This window comes from Mustela erminea, chromosome 5 (assembly GCF_009829155.1).
Source record: "Mustela erminea isolate mMusErm1 chromosome 5, mMusErm1.Pri, whole genome shotgun sequence".
NCBI classification, from domain to species: Eukaryota; Metazoa; Chordata; class Mammalia; order Carnivora; family Mustelidae; genus Mustela; species Mustela erminea.
Genome location: NC_045618.1, coordinates 68,357,649 through 68,376,965, shown reverse-complemented (window position 1 = coordinate 68,376,965; position 19,317 = coordinate 68,357,649). Strand labels below are relative to the sequence as shown.

At 39.5% G+C, this 19,317-nt stretch overlaps 1 protein-coding gene across 3 annotated transcripts in view; it reads right to left on the bottom strand.

The window, feature by feature from the left end:
* Positions 1 to 1,252: 1,252 nt before the first annotated feature.
* Positions 1,253 to 19,317, bottom strand: part of SLC12A1 (solute carrier family 12 member 1) — an 85,820-nt gene continuing 67,755 nt past the window's right edge. Inside the window, exons 21-26 of one of the 3 annotated variants that reach the window (XM_032343634.1) lie at positions 16,668 to 16,799; positions 16,318 to 16,429; positions 14,421 to 14,507; positions 5,507 to 5,642; positions 3,558 to 3,625; positions 1,253 to 2,564 (exon numbers count right to left, since the gene is read on the bottom strand). In XM_032343634.1, the coding sequence (XP_032199525.1) occupies positions 2,429 to 2,564; positions 3,558 to 3,625; positions 5,507 to 5,642; positions 14,421 to 14,507; positions 16,318 to 16,429; positions 16,668 to 16,799 (671 nt within the window). In that variant the 3' untranslated portion in view covers positions 1,253 to 2,428. The remainder of the gene's footprint in view (positions 2,565 to 3,557; positions 3,626 to 5,506; positions 5,643 to 14,420; positions 14,508 to 16,317; positions 16,430 to 16,667; positions 16,800 to 19,317) is intronic. The other 2 variants (XM_032343635.1, XM_032343636.1) reach the window with 2 other exon arrangements.

The window sequence follows — 19,317 nt, the reverse complement described above, 5'->3', positions numbered from 1 at the left end:
CAAGGGCTATAAGAATCTTCTGGTGTCTGACCACAGCCTCCATCCATTCAGTTTCCTGAGACACTAACCTATTCCCAATACAGCTACTCTGGGCCTCAAAACTGCCAGTTCCTGCTGCCACCCGTCCCTCCTCTCTCGGGCCATGTACCCCTCTTTCACTAACCCAGAATCCAGGGACATCACCTCAGTCACTCTCTTGCCATTAGCCCTCAGGAAATTAAATAATTAGTTTAAGGTCAAACCACTAATAAATGATGAGATGAAATCTGAACTCAGGCCAGTCCAAGTTTTTTGTTTTTTTGTGTGTGTTTTTGTCTTGGTTTGTTTTAGACCACTCCTTTATAGGACCGCTGTGGCTGGCACAGTGATATCTCACCAGACACTGTTTAATGAGGGACTGTACCCCGGCAGCGGGGGCTGTGATCAGCAGACTGGACTTGCGCTCTCAGGCCCCCCAGGGACGCCTCAGCTGCAGAGAACTGCCTCACCCAACGGCAAGCCCCTTCCTGGGCAGCACACGTCTTAGTGAGGGCTCAATGCAGGCGTATAGAGGCCTGGCTTTCTCAGCCCAGCTTGGAACGACTCTGAAGGAACTTTCTGTCTCCAGAGCTCTCTGTGGGGTCGGCTGAAGCTGTCCTTGGGCCCACATTAGAGCTTACCTTCTCCTTCTCCCTTCCTGCTCCCTGCTCTCTCCGGCTCCCTTCCTTCCTCCCTCCCTTCGTCCACAGGTGTTGATCCCAAAGGTCCTCCTCCGTAAACATGCTCCATGTTCAATACTCTTTCAGAGTCTGTTTCCCAGGGAACCCAGTGTGCAACAGCCTCTCACGGATACAAGAGTCAGACTTTCCTATTACAGAAGTTGTATGGCTTCTCACATTTCCCAGAGACCCTCTGAAGTGTTAGTGAGAACTGTCAGGTCCAGATGAAGCTGGATGTTCCTTCCCCTGGGTCACTGTGACCATGTCTAGTGTAGTGTTTGGATTTCAGGCATATAGGGCTCAAGAGAGATGGTTTAAATCTGGGGCTCAGTGACACACATGGCCCCGGACTGGGGAAGTGGCCAGCCTGCTGCTTAAGTTTTACTGTTTCCCCTTTCCTTCCTGGTCATCCTGAGAGGAATGTGGGCTTGGAATTCTGAATCCTGACTGCCAGTTTTAGACAAGCATCAGATGAGGCAACCGATTGAATTTTTTAATGCTCACATCTGCTTGCCATTGCACGGTGGTCTTAGCAACTTAAAAGTAAAAATGTGACCTGGGCCAAAGCAGACAAATTTCAGGTTAATTGTTTCCTTTTATTTTAACAGAATAAACAGTCAAAACATATTAAGAAAAAAAAAAATCAACTCACCCATCATAAAAAGAAATTTGTTGGTTTTTCAATGTGATTAGATATTACAGGAATATTAATAAACATGAAAAAATCAACACTTGTACATTATACACAACACACAATTTTGTAATTTTGTCAGGTTCTCCACTTCACCTTTTAATTATTCCTTACAATCCATACAATCAGTATATAGAGTAACTAAGTATATGATTCAGGATATATTTCTTTATAATGGTTTGAAAGTTGGTGGTGTTTGGTTTTCAATTAGAAATCTACAAAGATCTCATCTGTGCTAACCACTTCATTAGAAACAAATATGCAAAGTCATCCTACGATGGAGATTCCAAAATGTTTAGCAGGCAAAACAAATTTCATATATTAAAAATGGAATCTAGTTCATCTAATTGGAACATTGTCGCCTTCTAATCCAGCTGACATACTCTTCTGTCAGCAGCAAATTGAGGCCATAGGTTATCAATGATCGCTCAGATCTCTCTAAGTATATACGCTGTGTTACATTAAATAACCTTATTTAGGTAACTGCTTTAAACATTTTGTAGACTCAAGGACTTCTTAAAGTTTTCAGTTATTGATTTTCAAATCTTCTTTGTAGGTATAAGCCTCTCAGAAGGCCAAGCATAATCGTGGTTCCTGCCCAGCTGGTCTTTGCCTTTGATAACCACCTACGGTTACTGGACTAGCCTGTCAATAAGCATTTAATGAGGACCTGCTGTGGGGCTGAGGCCTCTACGGGGGCCTAGCAGCAAACACGAGATTAGGTTTGCCTGGAGAAGTTTACAATGAAGTTTGTGATTTTTAGGAGCACAAGCCAGCATGGTTTCCTTAATTTCCTTGCTTATCAACAACCGCAACAATAACGATGTTTTTCTAGGGGTGGCATTATCCGAGGCTGATAGAAAAAAAAAAGCCCCCAATATCTGATGAAAAAAAAAAATGCTGACACGGTTTATATGGAATCCTGTGCGATTGTCTCAGGTTTGTATATCCACAGATCAGATTTACAACATAAAGCATGAGAATGCGTTTCTGACTTATTCATACATGAAGTTAAGATGTGTTCAAATCTTTTCATGGATTAAGAGTAAAATGTCAGTACATTTTTGTGGTTTCCTCTAACTAGTAGAACAGGAGGGAGGTTCTTGGTGAGGATTTCCAACCAAGCCATGTACAACCAATCGGATATAGATCCTTTTCTTGCCACTGGCAGGCTCCTGACAGTATAGAAGAAAAATTTTAAAAGCGACAATTATTACAGGCAGTAACATCACTAATCATCTGAGCTATTTAATAACCAGTGACCTGAAACTTCTGTAACCCTCCCCCCCAACATGAGAGCACTGAAATTATTCTGAATATAGATATCAAACTGATGTATTTCTCAGATAAGACAAATTATCTGTAAACCAGAAAAACAGGCTTAGGCATTGTAGAGCAGCCACAAAACAGAACTATCAATTCTCACTCCTCTTGAAACAAAATTTGATCAACCAGTATCTCTCCTTTTTTTTTTTTCCTGATGGAAATGATTCTTCCAATAGCTTAAAGCTCTTATATCTGGCAGAAACCTCAGAAAACAGCTAGGTGAAACCTTGTACCCAGTTCTGGAGACTGTTTGAGGCCGCGGGTGGGTAGTCCCCCAGTGCAGACCTTGAAGACATAGGACTCTTCATACACAGGCCTCAGGTCATGAGGTATAAATGTGAAAGAGGGGTTTTTCATGTTCAGCTATCAAACCTTAAGGAAACATTCCTATTTCCAGCAGTACACCTCGAACATTTGTGGGGTGAAGAGCAAGAGTATAAAGGGAAGAATCTTCTTCCTTTTTTCCTTACCTTGTCCTCTTTCAACACAGAGAGGAGCCTCCTGCTCATGCTGTGGAATCTACCACAGGAGGACGCGGGGAAGGAGCCCGTGAGCCTCAGTGGCTGAAGAGAGGCTTGTTGGGCGGGGATTCCAGGGGCGGGTTCCCGGCACGGTCGGAAGGGGGAGCCAAGGTTCTGCGGGCGGGGCCTCCAGACAGAAAGTCTAAGGGGCAGGGTCCCGGGGTGGTATTTATTTTCCTTCACTAAAATTCCACATGTTCCATTAAAAAAAAAAAAAAAAAAAAAGCTTTCCACCTGAATCATCATGACTTTTTAAGTCAATTAACCCATTTACCTAAGATCCCCCTTGGAACATTCTTTAGTGTCTGCCGTGGTACTTACAGGACAATGAGATTAGCGGCTCTCGAGTGCTCCTGTAACAGTTCGTTCAGTCGAACTTGGCGGTAGCTCTGTGGACAACATTCAGATTTTGTTGAGGGCAGTTCTACCCAGAATTACGGAGGAGAATCTCTTTACCCCAAATTATGGAGAAGTAGAAAAACCTCACTTGAAAAAAAAATTAGTTATTTCCTTCAGGTTTGGAAACTAAATTTTTTTTTAAGATTTTATTAATTTATTTGACAGAGAGAGACACAGTGAGAGAGGGAACACAAGCAGGGGAAGTGGGGGAGGGAGAAGCAGGCTTCCTGCGGAGCAGCAACCCTGATGTGGGGCTGGAGCCCAGAAACCTGAAATCATAACCTGACCCGAAGGTAGACGCTCCACCGACTGAGCCACCCAGGCACCCCTGGAAACTCATTTTTTAAAAGCTCATGAGAAATTCTAGAATTATAAAGAATAAGACCAGGTGGTTGTTGTACTAGAGTGGCTTATTAAATTCTAAGGGGGAAAATAAAGGGAGCAGAAAACATGGATAATAGTAAAGAGAAGGTGAGAATGGTCAAATCTGGATCAGGTTTGAGGGGGAAGAAATAACAATCTTGATACCAGTTTGATATCCTAAAAACATAAATTATATCCTAGTCTACATTGTTTAGGCTCTTTGAATATTTTATCAGCACAGGGGACTGGTTTCAACTACAAGGCAGCCAAGACTCACTTGGAAAAAATAACGGTATTGATGATTTTTACAGTGGTGAGAATAATACTTATTACTGTATTTCAATGGTTCAGAAACCAAGGCTTAGATGTATGATTTGCTCAATTACGTGAAAAATCTTTGTTACAAGTGGGCAGTTTATTAAAAAGAGAGGGAGAGAGAGGCAAACCAAAAAGCGACTTCTAACTATAGAAAATAAACTGAGGGTTGCTGGAGGAAGGTGGGCAGGAGATGGGCAAAGTATGTGATGGGCTCTAAGGAGGGCACTTGTTGCCAGGAGCCCTCGGTGTTGTATGGAAGTGATGAATCACTAAATTCTACACCTGAAACTGATATTATACTATATGTAAACTAACTGGAATTTAAATTAAAATGTGAAATTAGGGGCTCCTACGTGGCTCTGTTGGTTAAGCAACTCTTGATTTCATCTCAGGTCATGATCTCAGGGTCCTGAGATAGAGTTCCACATCTGGCTCTGTGCTGGGCATGCAGCCTGATTAGATTCACTCTCTCCTTCTCTCTCTGCCCCTTTACCAGCTCTCTCTCTCTCCCTCTGATAAAAATAAAAAAAATTAAAACTAAAATTAAAAAAATCTTCCCAACCCCCATAATAAATAAGCAAGCAAACAAAGAACTGAGAAGTTTATTATGCACAGTTTATAAATCTTAGCTCAGTAGTTTCTCCACTAAATTTGAAAGGCTTTAGTATCACTTGTTCTAAATTGTTTCAAGTTCAGCCCCTAATGTAGTTTATTTATTATATCCCTCCTACAACATGTGCCTCATCCAGCTTTCATAATCATTGTTCCAATTAAGTATTTTCTCAGATTGCTTTGTTAGTTTTTGTAACCTCATCATGTTAAAATTCTTTGTCACTGTGTTAAATTGTGAATCAATTACCTTTATCTACTTTGCACACATATTGACTTGACTTGAATTATTTTAGACCCATGGATCTCTCTCCTGTTCTATAAAATTAAATTTGAAAGGAGACTTCACTATATATCAATAATCTGGTTTTTAAAAAATCTTTTTAAAAAAGAATTGATTTTATATTAAATAAAAGCCATTTTCTAAATCCTCATATGCAGTAATGTGATTGAAAGCACTTGAAAATGTAGAAACCCTAGATCTTGAATAATGAATGTGTTACTTGTTGATCTTTGAATCAATCACTGTTTTCTTTTTCAGCTAGTTAGACAGTAAAGTAAAAATTAAGACAAGTCCTTACCTTTTCCTTGACTGCTTCCAGTTCTGCATCTGTAATTTTCCATGGGCTTTCTCTCTTTAATTTCTCAGCAGTTGTTAAATCTTTGCAGCTTTCATGGAGACGATATGGTTCAATCATCTCTTCAAAGACTTTCCAGCTGAAATTGGAATTATAAAGGAGGGCTCACAGTGGGAAACTAACTCATTATTTCACAGATACTCTAGGTAGGACCGGCTCTGCTGGCTGCAGAATCAGAGATGAATGTCATGGAAATCTTTAAGAATTATCTTTGCAGGGGACTTACTGTGAGTAAAGCCATGGATATAATACAGCCTCCCTACCCAAGGAAAGGTCTTAACATGTTAAAGCCTTGTTAGCCTACTGTGTATTAGATTCTCAATCTAAACAGACCAACACACAGATAGTAATTATTCTGCAAATACATTTTCTACCTGGTATAGCCCAAGACACCACTGTCATGTAGACACTTTAGCCCATAAGTAAGTTTCCATCTCCTTAAATTGAGTTTCCATCTGCTTATTGTACAGACTGTCTAGGAGGCGTTCATGAATTAATGTTGGAGATGAACTAGGTTGCTTGGGATGGGAGTTGGCTAGGCCTGCCCTCTCCTTTAGTCCATGTAACCTTCCGCCTGCTGGCAGGGGGTGGTCAGTGGGGCAGCTAGAAGAATAGCAAATTCAATGGTTAGAGAGCAATTTGAATGTTTGCTGCAAATAATGCAGCCTTTGTCCTTCTGATGACTACTGTTGCTGTCTGAGATTTTTAAGTAACTATTTTTCAGGTGCATGTTAGAGGAAAGAACAAAAATCAATAATATTTTAATGTCTACAGATCTGAAGCCATTTTAGAGCAATTAAGAAGAAAGTCATTGAGCAGAAAACTAGCAGCAGTATCACACAGCTGTGGAACGTTTTTAAAAGTGCTAGACAAATCTCATTCTTGTCTTTCATAAGAACCTCAAAGATTTTTTTAAAAACAGTAGTACAGAACAAAGCTTACAGTTTATGAGAATAATTGTCTTCAGTGTGCTACTAGAAGATGAGGTCAAATATAAACGACACCTTTGGTTTTATATAATGTGGCTTACTTACAACTTAGTAACTTTGGGATGAAAAGTAACTAGAATCAATGTGCTATTAGGTTAAGGAGTTAAAATATGATGGCATGAGTTCAATGATCTCATCGCTTGCCCTGATTTAGGATTTGCAGATCTAAGTGCAGAGGTGATAAAGGAGAACCTACTAGTGCCTTCGTTAAGTAATTGAAGAGATGCTTAATGTGGTAGATTTCTGATGCTGATTTGTTTCGAATGGTGAACAGCAATAGGGAACCACTGATATGCCCTATTATTCTTTAGACTACATAATACTTTTATTTGCTATTCCTTCCAAAGGTGCCATGCCTTCAGAGACCTGTCACAGTAATCTGTGCCAATGGAAAGTTGCCAGCCTAGGACAGAAGAGCCTTGGCTCTTGCACTGGCTCTTCCATTGTCCTCCTGGCCCTGGATAACTTTGCCAATGAAAGGAGGTAATGGTGGCTGCTCAGGGCTGGCCTGAAGATTGGTGTAATGGTTAGATGATGATTTGGGTGACTGTGCTCTGGAAAGTGTATAGTGCCCTGCAAAACCAAGGCATTCATTTTAACAAACAGCCACGGGACTGAGTTTAGCAGTTGAGAGGCTCTCTGTTTAAGCTCTACATACACTTATTTTGATCAGGATAAAAGTTTTTGCATCTCAGCCCAGGTGCTTATTAGAAAGACCAGTTCAAAAGTAGTTTCCTAAGAAATGGAAGTGGAGTGGAGGTGGCTTGTTGTCTCCCCAGCAACCACTGTAGTCTGGGTGGGAGTGACTCCATCCCCAGCATCAGCTAATCAGCACAATTCTATTCTGTCTGCCAGAGTGTTTGGCCAGGGTAGCCATATAGCCCAGGCGAGCTTCACCAAGAGGCACCTAGCATTCCACTGACCAAGTAAGTGGCTCAGTGGTTTAGGTTGGTACAACTGGTATGGAGCCCGTGCCCTGAGTTCAATGACTAGAGAAGAGGCAAACTTACTCTCCCACTGAACATAAATGAGCGAGTATGTAGCCCTGGTTGCTGTCATCTTATTTTTATGAGCTAAATCAATTTTGATGATTTCATAATGGACCAAGGCAGAGTAGAGATAATGGAAAAGAATTAGTCCTTGATTATATATAAAATTAACCTTCTAGATCAAGCTTTGCCTGAAAGCCAAAACATAATAGGATTTTTCAGTTATGCTTGCCAATAATTTTATTACTTAAGTCATTATAAGTTTTCTTTTCTTTGCATTGAAGCACGATAAGTGACATAATAGGTTATAATGGGAATGTATTTGCCCATTCATATTCTCTCAACTCTTACTGTTTCTTGTCTACATTAATCTTTGACTTCATCCTAAGGTTCATCCCTGAACTGGCCATTTTCCATTCTCCTAGCTAGGTGACGCAAAGGTGGCTCAAGACTTCTATCCTGATTCTCATTATATCTAATTTTTCATATAAATATTTTTTAATTGACTCTAGAATAGGCCAAGTAATTGATTCTAGAATAGGCAACAGACTCAAGAGGCCAAATAAGTTACACTATTGAATATAAATGACAATTAATTCAATTTAAAAATTAACTTACACCTGCCCTGCCTTCCCCATCCTTGTTCTTTTTTTTTTTTTTTTTTATAAACATATATTTTTATCCCCAGGGGTACAGGTCTGTGAATCACCAGGTTTACACACTTCACAGCACTCACCAAAGCACATCCCATCCTTGTTCTTCATGATAACAAAGTTTAAAAAAATTTTAATTGTTAAAAAAAAAACTCTTTAAGTTCATATAAGATTTCCTTTCTCAAGTTAATATAGTAGTTGTTTTGTGGCCATTCTAATATCTTTTTTTTTTTTTAAGATTTTATTTATTTGGGAGAGAGAGCATGTGTGTAGTGAGAGAGGGAGAGGGGGAAGGAGAAGCACAGGCAGACTCTGTGCTGAGCACAGAGCCCCACGCAGGGCTGGATCTCATGACTCTGAGTTTATGTCCTGAGCAGAAACCAGGAGTTGGCTGCTTAATGGATGGGATCACCCAGGTGTCCCACCACTCTAGTATCTTTAAATTATCCGGTTAATTGCTTCTACTTTCTCTTTAACTTCTGTATAAGGATTGTTGTCTTTTTGGCCTATGACTTTTTATTCAGTATATTCAATAAAAAACGAAATTTAGCCACAAGAGATTTTCAGTTTCTCCAGGCTCAATCATTTTCTCATTAACTTTGCTTTTGTACTCCCTTTCACCCTTGCCCAGCCATCTTTATGAAGTTTCTATGGTAAATATCTCCTTCCACACTTACTGATGTTTTATGGGTCGTTGAAAGATTTATTAGAGACAATTTAAGTATGTTTAACATTAGCCACCAACATGGAAATAATTGACAAACTATTTTTGACATTGTGTGCACCTGATGACCGAGGAAAAACAGTGATGGGGAGATAATTGTTAATGGTAGGTAGTGGCTGTCTGGCCAAGGAGAGCTGAAATTGAGTTGGTGCTGTGAGCATTGGGCCCTGGGACAGGGCCTGCATCAGCCTGGAGGAAGAGTCTTCTTTCTCTAATTGAACTCAGAGGAATTGCCTTTTAAAAATTATCACAAAGTCCTCAACAAAGTAGGCTTAAAGGGGACATACCTCAACATAATAAAAGCCTTATATGAAAAACCCACATCTCACCATACTCAATTGTGAATTACTGATAGCTTTCCTCCTAAGATCAGGAACAGCACAAGGATGTCCACTCTCACCAATTTTATTCAACATAGTACCAGAAGTGCTAGCCACAGCAATCAGAGAAGCAAAAGAAACAAAAGATATTCAAATTGGTAAGGAAGAAGTAAATTTTGACTACTTGCAGCTGACATGATACTACATATCAAAACCCTAAAAATCCTACCCCAAACTACTAGAACTGATAAATGAATTTAGTAAGGTCACAGGATACAAAATCAAATGTACAGAAATCCATTGTAATTCTATACACTAATTGGGAAGCTAAGGAAATAGAAACTACAAAGGCAATTCCTTTCACAATTGCACCCAAAATAATAAAATATCTGGGGATAAACTAATCAAGGAGGTGAAACACCTGCACTGGAAAGTATAAAACATTAAAAAGAAATTGAAGATGACAGAAACAAATGGAAAGATATTTCATGCTCAAAAATTGGAAGAAAAAATATTGTTGAATGTCTATACTACTTAGAGCAATCTACAGATCTAATGCAATCCCTATGAAAATACCAACCACATTTTTCATAGTACTAGAACAAAGAATCCTAAAATTTGTATAGAACCATGGAAGACCCCAAATAGCCAAAATAATCTTGAAAAAGGAAAACAAAGCTAGAGATACCATAAGTCTGTATTTCGAGTTATACTACAAATCTGTAGCAATCAAAACAGTATAGTACTAGCACAAAAATAGATGCATAGATCAATGGAACAGGACAGAAAGTCCAGAAACAAACCCCTGATTATATGGTCAATTAATTTTCAAAAGGAGACAAGAATATGCAATGGGGAAAAGAGGGTCTCTTCAACAAATGGTGTTGGGAAAACTGGGCAGCCACATGTAGAAGAATAAAGTGGGATCACTATCCTACATCACACACAAAAATAAACTCAAAATGGATTAAAGATGTAAATGTGAGATCTGAAACCATAAAAATCCTAGAAGAGAGCATAGACAGTAATTTCTCTGACATCAGCCACAACAACATTTTTCTATATCTCTTAAGGTAGGGAACATAAAAGCAAAAATAAACTATTGTAGTATATCAAAATGAAAAGTTTGTGCACAGTGAAGGAAACAATAAACAAAACTAGCAGGCAACCTACTGAAGAGAAGAAGATATTTGCAAATGACATATCTGATAAAGAGTTAGGATTGAAAAAAATATAAAGAACTTATATAACACAACCCAAAAAGCAAATTATCCAATTTACAGATGGGCAGAAGACATGAACATTTTTTCAAAGAAGACATAGAGATGGACACATGAAAAGATCCTCCACATCATTCATCATCAGGCAAACATAAATCAAAACTACAATGAGATATGACATCACACCTGTTGGAATGGCTAAAATCAAAAACACAAGAAACAGTGTGATGAAAATGTGGAGGAAAAGGAATCATTGTGAACTGTTGGTGGGAATGCAAACTGGCGCTGCTACTCTGGAAAATAGTATGGGGGTTCCTCAAAAAATTTAAGACTACCCTATGATCTAGTAATTTCACTACTGGGTATTTACCCAAAAGAATATAAACACACTAACTTGAAAGGGTATATGCATCCTTATGTTTATTGCAGCATTATTTGCAATGGCCAACTTATGCAAACAGCCCAAGTGTCCTTTGACTGATGAATATATATATATATATATATATATATATATATATATGCCACATCTTCTTTATCCATATATATATATATATATACACACACACTATATTATTCAGATATGTAATATATTATACATATACACAATATATGACTCAGCCATAAAAAAGAATGAAATCTCGTCATTTGCTGAAACATGGATGGTGCTAGAGAGTGTAATGCTATGTGAAATAAGCCAGTCAGAGAAAGACAAATAGCATATGATGTCACACCTATGTGGAATTTAAGAAACAAAACAATGGACAAAGGAAAATGAGAGAAAGAGAAATAAACTGAGAAACAGATTCTCAACTAGAGAGAACAACCTGATGGTTACCAGAGGAGAGGTGCGTGGGAGGATGGGTGAAATGCCTAAAGGGAATTAAGAGTACACTTGTGACCAGCGCCAAGTCACGTGTAGAATTGTTAAAGCACTATATTGTACACCTGAAACGAATATAACTTGGTTAAATATATGGGAATTAAAATAAAAAATTCAACAAAAAATTATCACAAAGCTACCAGATGTGCTACCAGTGGCCATCTGTGAGACTTACTGAGTGATCACTCCCTGTTTTAAAATAGGGTCGCCTTTATATATTTGAACATTGTTGCTGACACCAGATACGTGACTGTTTTACAAAGCAATACGGTGTCAGTTACCGTGGAGAGCTGAAGGGAGGGGAAGGGCCCTTCCAGCACCTCTGTTTTTGGTGGGATTTCGTCCTCATACCAGGGTACATTAACTGCAAAGATTCTTCTATTCCAGGAAAAATGGACCTTGTTTTTTTGCATCTTCCTCAAGACCTTAAACCATCAGAGAAAAAGATCTCCCAAATTGTGAAATCTAATTCATTTTTTTCCTGAGAAAGGGAACTAGATCTCTTCATTGCAGGATGATGAGGACATGGAAGAAACAGCACATTAAAATTGTGTCTAACAGCAAATTTAGATACCAGGACAAAAGCAAAAATGTCTGGTCCTTCGTTTTTTACTCATCTCCATAATGTTGGCTCCCTGAAGAGAGAAAAACATGGCACAAAGTTCAGGATTAGCAAAAGAAATTGTGTCTAGCCTCTGATGGGTCCCCAGACAATGGAAAGGCACTAATGGAAGAAGTACATGGACGTCCTTGGTGATAGGACAGATAGAACAGGTAAGTAGGGGGGGGAACCGTGGCAGCTGGGCAGAGACTAGCATGAAAGAAAGGGAAAGAAACTTGTGTTTCTTACAGAAAACCAGACTGATCTGTAAAGAGGCAAAGATATAGGAACAAACGAATCAGCAAGCACAGACAGTCCTTAACTGTTATTAAGAAAACAGCAGTGAGAAGGATTTGGATACAAAAAGTAGATGACGAATTTGCGCCGAGCACTGAGCCAGGGTTAATAGGAAATCTGAAGTCAGTAGGGGACACCGTGACTACCCTCTGGACAACAGAAAGTGGCCCTGTGATAAGAGAGCCCTGGTGGGCTCCGGCCTGTTGCAACGTGGCACACACAATCATTGTGCCTGCTGTGTTATGAAATAGAATGCATTTCCACCAATTAGAGACATAAGAGGAGCCTGTTTGATCACATCACTGCAAATGCCAAAGAGGCGATGACTTAGGAATTAAAATCCTCCAAATGAAATGTGGAAGACCACCAGAGATTACTACATGACAACCCAGTTCATAGCAGAATGTTCATTCCACTTACCAAGGAGTATTATAAACTCATCTCAATTTTTCTCAAGTATTTAAAACTGTAGAAATATAGGAATAGAAAGCATTAGTGGAATATACAGCGTGAAGAAATATTGCCTAGTGATAACCCAGGTGAGCTCTGTTGATTGTAGCTTTCTTATCACAATTAAGATGTTTTGTAAAAGCCATTTTGATGGACCCATGGCCTTGGAGGAATCATGAGTAGCCACAAATGATATGAAGTTCCAGGTTGTGAATGGTCAACAAGACTGTATCTTATTTTTTTTATAAAGATTTTAATTTATTTATTTGACAGACAGAGATCACAACTAGGCAGAGAGGCAGGCAGAGAGGGAGAGAGAGGCGGAAGCAGGCTCCCCGTGGAGCAGAGAGCTCGATGTGGGGCTCCATCCCAGGACCCTGAGATCATGTCCCAAGCCGAAGGCAGAGGCTTTAACCCACTGAACCACCCAGGCGCGCCAAGACTGTATCTTAGTATGGGTGATTTTCTGTTAGGTATTAAGCTCATATAGGATAACAATGAATGAAAAGAAGGGAAGAACAAGATTTGAGTGTGGAATTGCAGGCCATCAGGAGCTGCTGGAGGAAGGAGAAATGACAGTCAACAGAAGTGAGAACAGGTCCAACAGGCCAGTGAGAACCGGAGCTACACTCAGATCCTGGTGTCCCTTTGTATCCTCAATCTGGAAGGCCCACTTCACACCAAATCACATGTACTAAATCCTTTCCAGGTGCAACAGTAACTATGATTTTGGACTGTAAACAACAGAAAAATATTATAATTGGTAAGTTATCACTCTAAGCAGTTTATTTAGTATTGGCTCTAATTTCCAATCCATCTTCTTGCACCTCTGGGACTTCCTGGGAGGAGCTAATCTACAAGCTGTTTTCCAGTATCATGGACTTGACAAATTGAACGACTAACGGGCGTTAAAATGATATCATGATTTGAAGACACTTAAGCAATTATTTAAATTTCAGCATTTTAAAATTTTGGAGCCAATACATCTCCTTGGTAGGCTTCAGATAGTTTTAGAGGACCCCCAAAATTCCACGGCTCTAGGTGTTGGTTCCTTCATGCCTAAAAGTGAAAATGGCCATGGAGGGTCGGCTCTGTCATTGTGCCAGGAAGACTCAAGCAGTTTTGTTTCTAGCTTCTGTATCAGAGCTCCCCATCCAGGATGCATCACCAGTTATTTAAAAAAAAATTTTTTTAAAGATTTATTTGTTTATTTTAGAGGGAAGGGAAGGGCTGAGAGAGAGAGAGAGAGAGAGGGAGAATCTCAAGCAGACTCCCCACTGAGCATGAAGCCCAATGCAGGGCTCAATCTCATGTCCTTGAGATCATGACCTGAGCTGAAATCAAGAGTGGACACAGCTGTGCCACCCAGCTGCCCCATGAGTAACTTTAAAGAATGAAAACCTGCCCTGACTGCCCAGTCCAGACTAGTCTGAGCTTGTGCCTCCTGCTACTCTTGCCACCATAGAAACCACGAACATGAAGGGCAATCCTAAAATGCTAACTCACCTGTGTTTCAACAATTCTCCGCCTCAAGCTCGACTTTACCGCAAAATCATTTCCTTCCTTTATGATATATTTGATCACTCTGCATGGTTATTCCAAGTCCCTTTTTATTATATCTTATTAGGAGTTCACTACAGTCAATAGATAACATTTTTACTCTTTAATAGTCAGCACAAAGGAAAATGAGAGAGTACTGGGGGCAAACAATGGGTCTTGTTAAATGCGTCATACCTCTCTTTGTTTGGCTTAATGTTGATGTCACCAATGATATGGATATCTGCAAATTTGATCCTAAATTTGCTCAGAAGAGAAGCCATTCTGGAAATACAAGAGAGAAATACTTCATCATTGCATATGTAACTATTTTCAGGCAAAGAGTTGACGTCTTATTTCAGCTTCACAGTCAGACAAAGGCTGTGTTTAGTGTTTGATTTCCATCACTGTATATTAAATGCAGACCAAGCATATTCCACTAAAGGTAAAGATAGACTCATGTAAATTCAGATCCTAAATATAAATTATTATATATTATAGGAATAGCAAACCTAACTCTGCATTCACATTTCAGGTAAGATAATACAGAGCTGTACATGCTTCCTTACCATTTGGGAAAAAAGAGAACAAGTTTTAACATTGTTGACTATTATCTTGCTGATCATTTTTAGAGTTACTGACAATGTACTGACAAACTAATAATTATGATATGTCATTATATATTGGAGGTTCTTCCCCTGGCAACTGAAATTTTTGATACAATTGCAAAGGTACAGAAAAATTGCAAGGGTGGTGCAAAAAAATCCCCAAATCACCAGGTGTTTATTTGATTACCACCTTTTTCTCTTGCTAGACAGCCGCGTCTGTCTATCTACATCTTCCTTCTTTCTTGCTTGCTTTCTACTCACCCATCCACCTGCCCAGCTAGAGCTATTGCCCCTTGACCTATAAATCCCTCAGTATTTCTGAAGAATAAGAACATTCTCTTATACAAACAAGGTATACTTTTTGAAATTAGCAAATTTAAAATTGATGCCAGGCTGTTGTCTAATCCACCAACCATTTTTAAATTTCATCACTTGCCCCAGGAAGTTACTGGAGGCTTTAAGAAAATATAAATTATTATAGCCAACATGTTAGTTGCCATTATAATATGACTCTCTTTAAGGGGAATTAAATATATATGTATGCTTACTATATATAATTTATATTATATGTGGATATATAAAATATATTTTGTATATGTATATGCATATGTATATGTATATGTGTGTATGTATATAAAATCCTCCCAGCACAGGGGGAAAAACACAAAAAATGACTGAATAAAAGCCTGTCATTATTTTGTGATTTCTGGAAGGGCTCAGAACTTGGGCCTGCCACGAGGGATTCAGGGCTGCTGAAGGTCCCTCTCCAGATTTCCCCCAGAGATCTTTGGACGCACGGCGTTCCTAACATGCTTATTGCTCCCACAATGACTAAATCATGCTCTCCATGACTAAATCAATGACAAAGATGCAAATTTGCACTCGGGAGACTGATTTTTTTTTTTTTAATTACAAGACTTTTCAATAGTCATCCATTTAAACTCTTTTCAAGCTACAGATGAGAAACTGGGCACCCAGGTCTGGGTCCTGGTGACTGTTGCCAGGCCCCACAACTCATGGTGGGAAGGGCTGGGATGAGGACCAGGTTCAGTGTCTCGGTTCTATTTTTTAAGTGTGCGGTGCTGGAGTGGCCACCACAAACCAGCAGTTTCGACTGGCCCCAAAGAAAGTACTGGACGCAAATTTCTTTGGGCTTTTCCTTTCGTGGATACATTCGCTGGTCAACTCCAAGCAAACATTGTACAAGGTAATGACAGTCCCATTCAAGACTTGAGATGAGGCCTCTGTGTGAAATTCCTTTTTGAAAAGCATTTGTGGCAGGGGATCAAGGGACATGAAGACAGCGATTACAAGAAGTATGCAGAGGACTTAATGACCAGAAAACCAAGTAAACATGAGACCCATCATGGTGGTTTTGTCTTTAAATCTGCTGTGTCTCAAAAAAACACTTACAGTTCTTAGAATTAAAAGCATTAAAGTAACAGACCTCCAAAGGGCTCTAACGGCAGGAGTGATGAGTTACTTACGCGATTTTTTCTTCTTCGATGCGGTTGATCTTCCCTCCAACATAGATTCTTAATTTACAGTCTTTCCATTTTTTTCTGAGAGTCAAGATATAGGGGATAAGGAGTGTTAACCCTGAAAAAAGAATAAATTATGACAGAAAGAATGAATCTATCTTGCTGAAAGGAAATGAATAGCTTTACATCTTTATTCATTCCCACATTCATTGCTCCTAAATAATTTAAAATCTTGGGAAAACACTGAAATATCGTTCTCCAGCTGATAGCGTTTTCATATACCTCCCCGTGCAGTTAGTTAAATTGATCAACATGGTAATTCTGCTCCCTAGTGTATATTCTGGAATTGTTTTTACCTCCATCATCAAACAACCACCACACATCAATTGTGCCTTTTCCTTGCTTCTTTTTAAATTGGGTGCTGGCTTCTACCAGTTTCTGGTTGAACTCCCCCACGTGCATTGACTGGATGGTGTTCATGCTGCTGTCTGTAATGAAAGAAAAAGAAATAGACCTATTTGTCTTTTGAAGAAAGAAACAAAATAACTTGCCAATAAATCTATTCAGGAAAATAGAGGGAGGGTCATGAATTTGTAAGCTTTCTTATCCCTATGGGTAAACAGTGAGCTCGGAAAAGGCGAGATAAAGGTCAAGTCCCACAGTAATTTAGATCACCTTGAATAGTTCACAAGAATTTGGTATTGGTTTCATGATTACCGTTTTCGTTATAAAGCAGTAGATTATTTTCAGGTCTCTAGTAATGTGAGGGCAGAATTATTACTTAGGCAGGTAACGATGCTACATGATCTGGTACAATAGCCAAAATATCCCCATTTTTCAAAATTTCAGTTATAACTCTACTTAATCCTATTTTCAAATTTACTTGAAAGTAGAAAATGTGGTATTGATCTTCTAGAGATAAGCAATAGAATCAGAAGTGTTTCTTCATTAGAGCATTTATTTGAGTGCAGTTGGTGTCAATTCCACGAATGTCTGGATAACAAAGGTGGCTAGGGACCAGATGTATCTTGACTCTATGACCCTTTGGTCCTAATGTCAGCCTGGCTTCCTTTTCTGTTTCGGAGAAAAACTTGTGAAGTGCAGGGAAAGCCACTGAGCTATTTGAATTTCTGTGAATGAGATGGAGAAGCCAGGAAATATGGAGAGACAAAATTCTTTCACTTGAGGTAGAGATAAGGGTGCACAGAAAGTATTTAAATTTTTTTTTTAATGCACTTTCCGTTCTATCAAGGATCCAGTGACAGTGTCCTTGGGAAATAGGCCAGTGTTTGAGCAGGACCCTGGCTCCTGTTTGCCAGCAGAGGTTTTCATTGCTCCACTCTAGATATTATTTCTCATTTCCACATCTTTTAATGTTGTGACTTTTTTGCTCCATTTCAAAGAGTTGGTGTCAGCAAAGTGCTTAGAGTCGAGCTGACGGCTGCTTCAGAGCTTCCTCTCTGATCTGAGAGGTTCTGAAGATGCTTTGTTCTGTCCTTTGCCGTTTCCATGTTTAGGGCCTGTCAGTTCTGAAGCAATTATCTTACATGGCTTCTCTCTCCCTAGGACTACTGAGAGAGAAAGTAAATATCTTTACAAAATGGACCAAACTCGACCCCCACTTCCATGCAAATCAAAGCCCCCAGAGGACCCAGGCATTAGTGCCTGGAGGTAGGGTCTGTCCTGATCTAGAACTCCAAACAGTTGTCAACCAGTGAAAGCCCAGAGAGGTGAAGGGGCCTCCTTGAGGGCTGCATTTGAAATCTGAGGTGTGGGAAATATAATGTAACATCTTTTTGCTTTTCTGAGCAGACATGTTGACCTTCAGAGGAATGCATTTCTGCCGAGAGATGTGTGACGCAGAAACAGGCTTCCAGGTTAAATAAGAAGTCCCTTCTCATTAATAAGAACACGATGGGGGCGCCTGGGTGGCTCAGTGGGTTAAGCCGCTGCCTTCGGCTCAGGTCATGATCTCAGGGTCCTGGGATCGAGTCCCGCATCGGGCTCTCTGCTCAGCAGGGAGCCTGCTTCCCTCTCTCTCTCTCTCTCTCTGCCTGCCTCTCCGACTACTTGTGATTTCTCTCTGTCAAATAAATAAATAAAAATCTTTAAAAAAAAAAAAAATAAGAACACGATGCTTCCCTCTCCCATCAGCCAAAGAACAGTGTTGGGCTATGACTTCTGAATTTTCCACTGCTTTTCCACACTGTAACTAACATTGAATAACTGAATGGTAGAACAGATACAATGAATAGTTAACATTTCTCATGAATAAACCAAATAACTGAAAAGGAAAGAAAACAGTTAGCATCCAGATGGTCTTAGTCTAATATTTATACCCAAAGGTCCTGATGTACCTCCAACTCGAGACTCAAACGTATCATTTTTCTGGACAATGTCATGTTAAAGTGGACAATACTTAATAGGCTTTCCTATAGCCCGGTGAATATTCCAGAAACCCAAGGATATTTCTATTATTTGAAGAAGGGCGATGTTTACATTTCATGTTATTCTATGTAAATATTGTATTACAGGTGAAACTGTCCTTGGGCTATAGCAGGAAAACAAGCAAACAGAACCAAACCTTTCCTGGGGTATTAGAGGGGCTTATTGAAGGATCTCATTGAAAGGGTGGGTCCTGTCAAACTAGACCAGAAGCCTGCTAAGTCTCCATTTGGATCTTGCTATTTGACTTGAAAACCCTCCCCAGAGAAATGATGTTTTCTGGGACTCACACCAAGTGATTTCTGCTACGTGTAGGATTATTTGTGGATGTTAACATTCTAATTTTCTACCAGCAGAGGTCGCCGTGGACCTCATTAAACGCAAGCAGGCAATGTTTCTGCAAAGAAGACGATTGTCAATTTTCAAAAAAGTCAGATGTTTGAATCACCTGTTTATAAGTTTTATAAAAAGCTTTCATTCTGTAGTCTCCCATGCCTGGGGTGCATACTGGACATTCAGAGGTAAGTGTACCACTCAGCTGAAATCTACAGGTAATTAGTT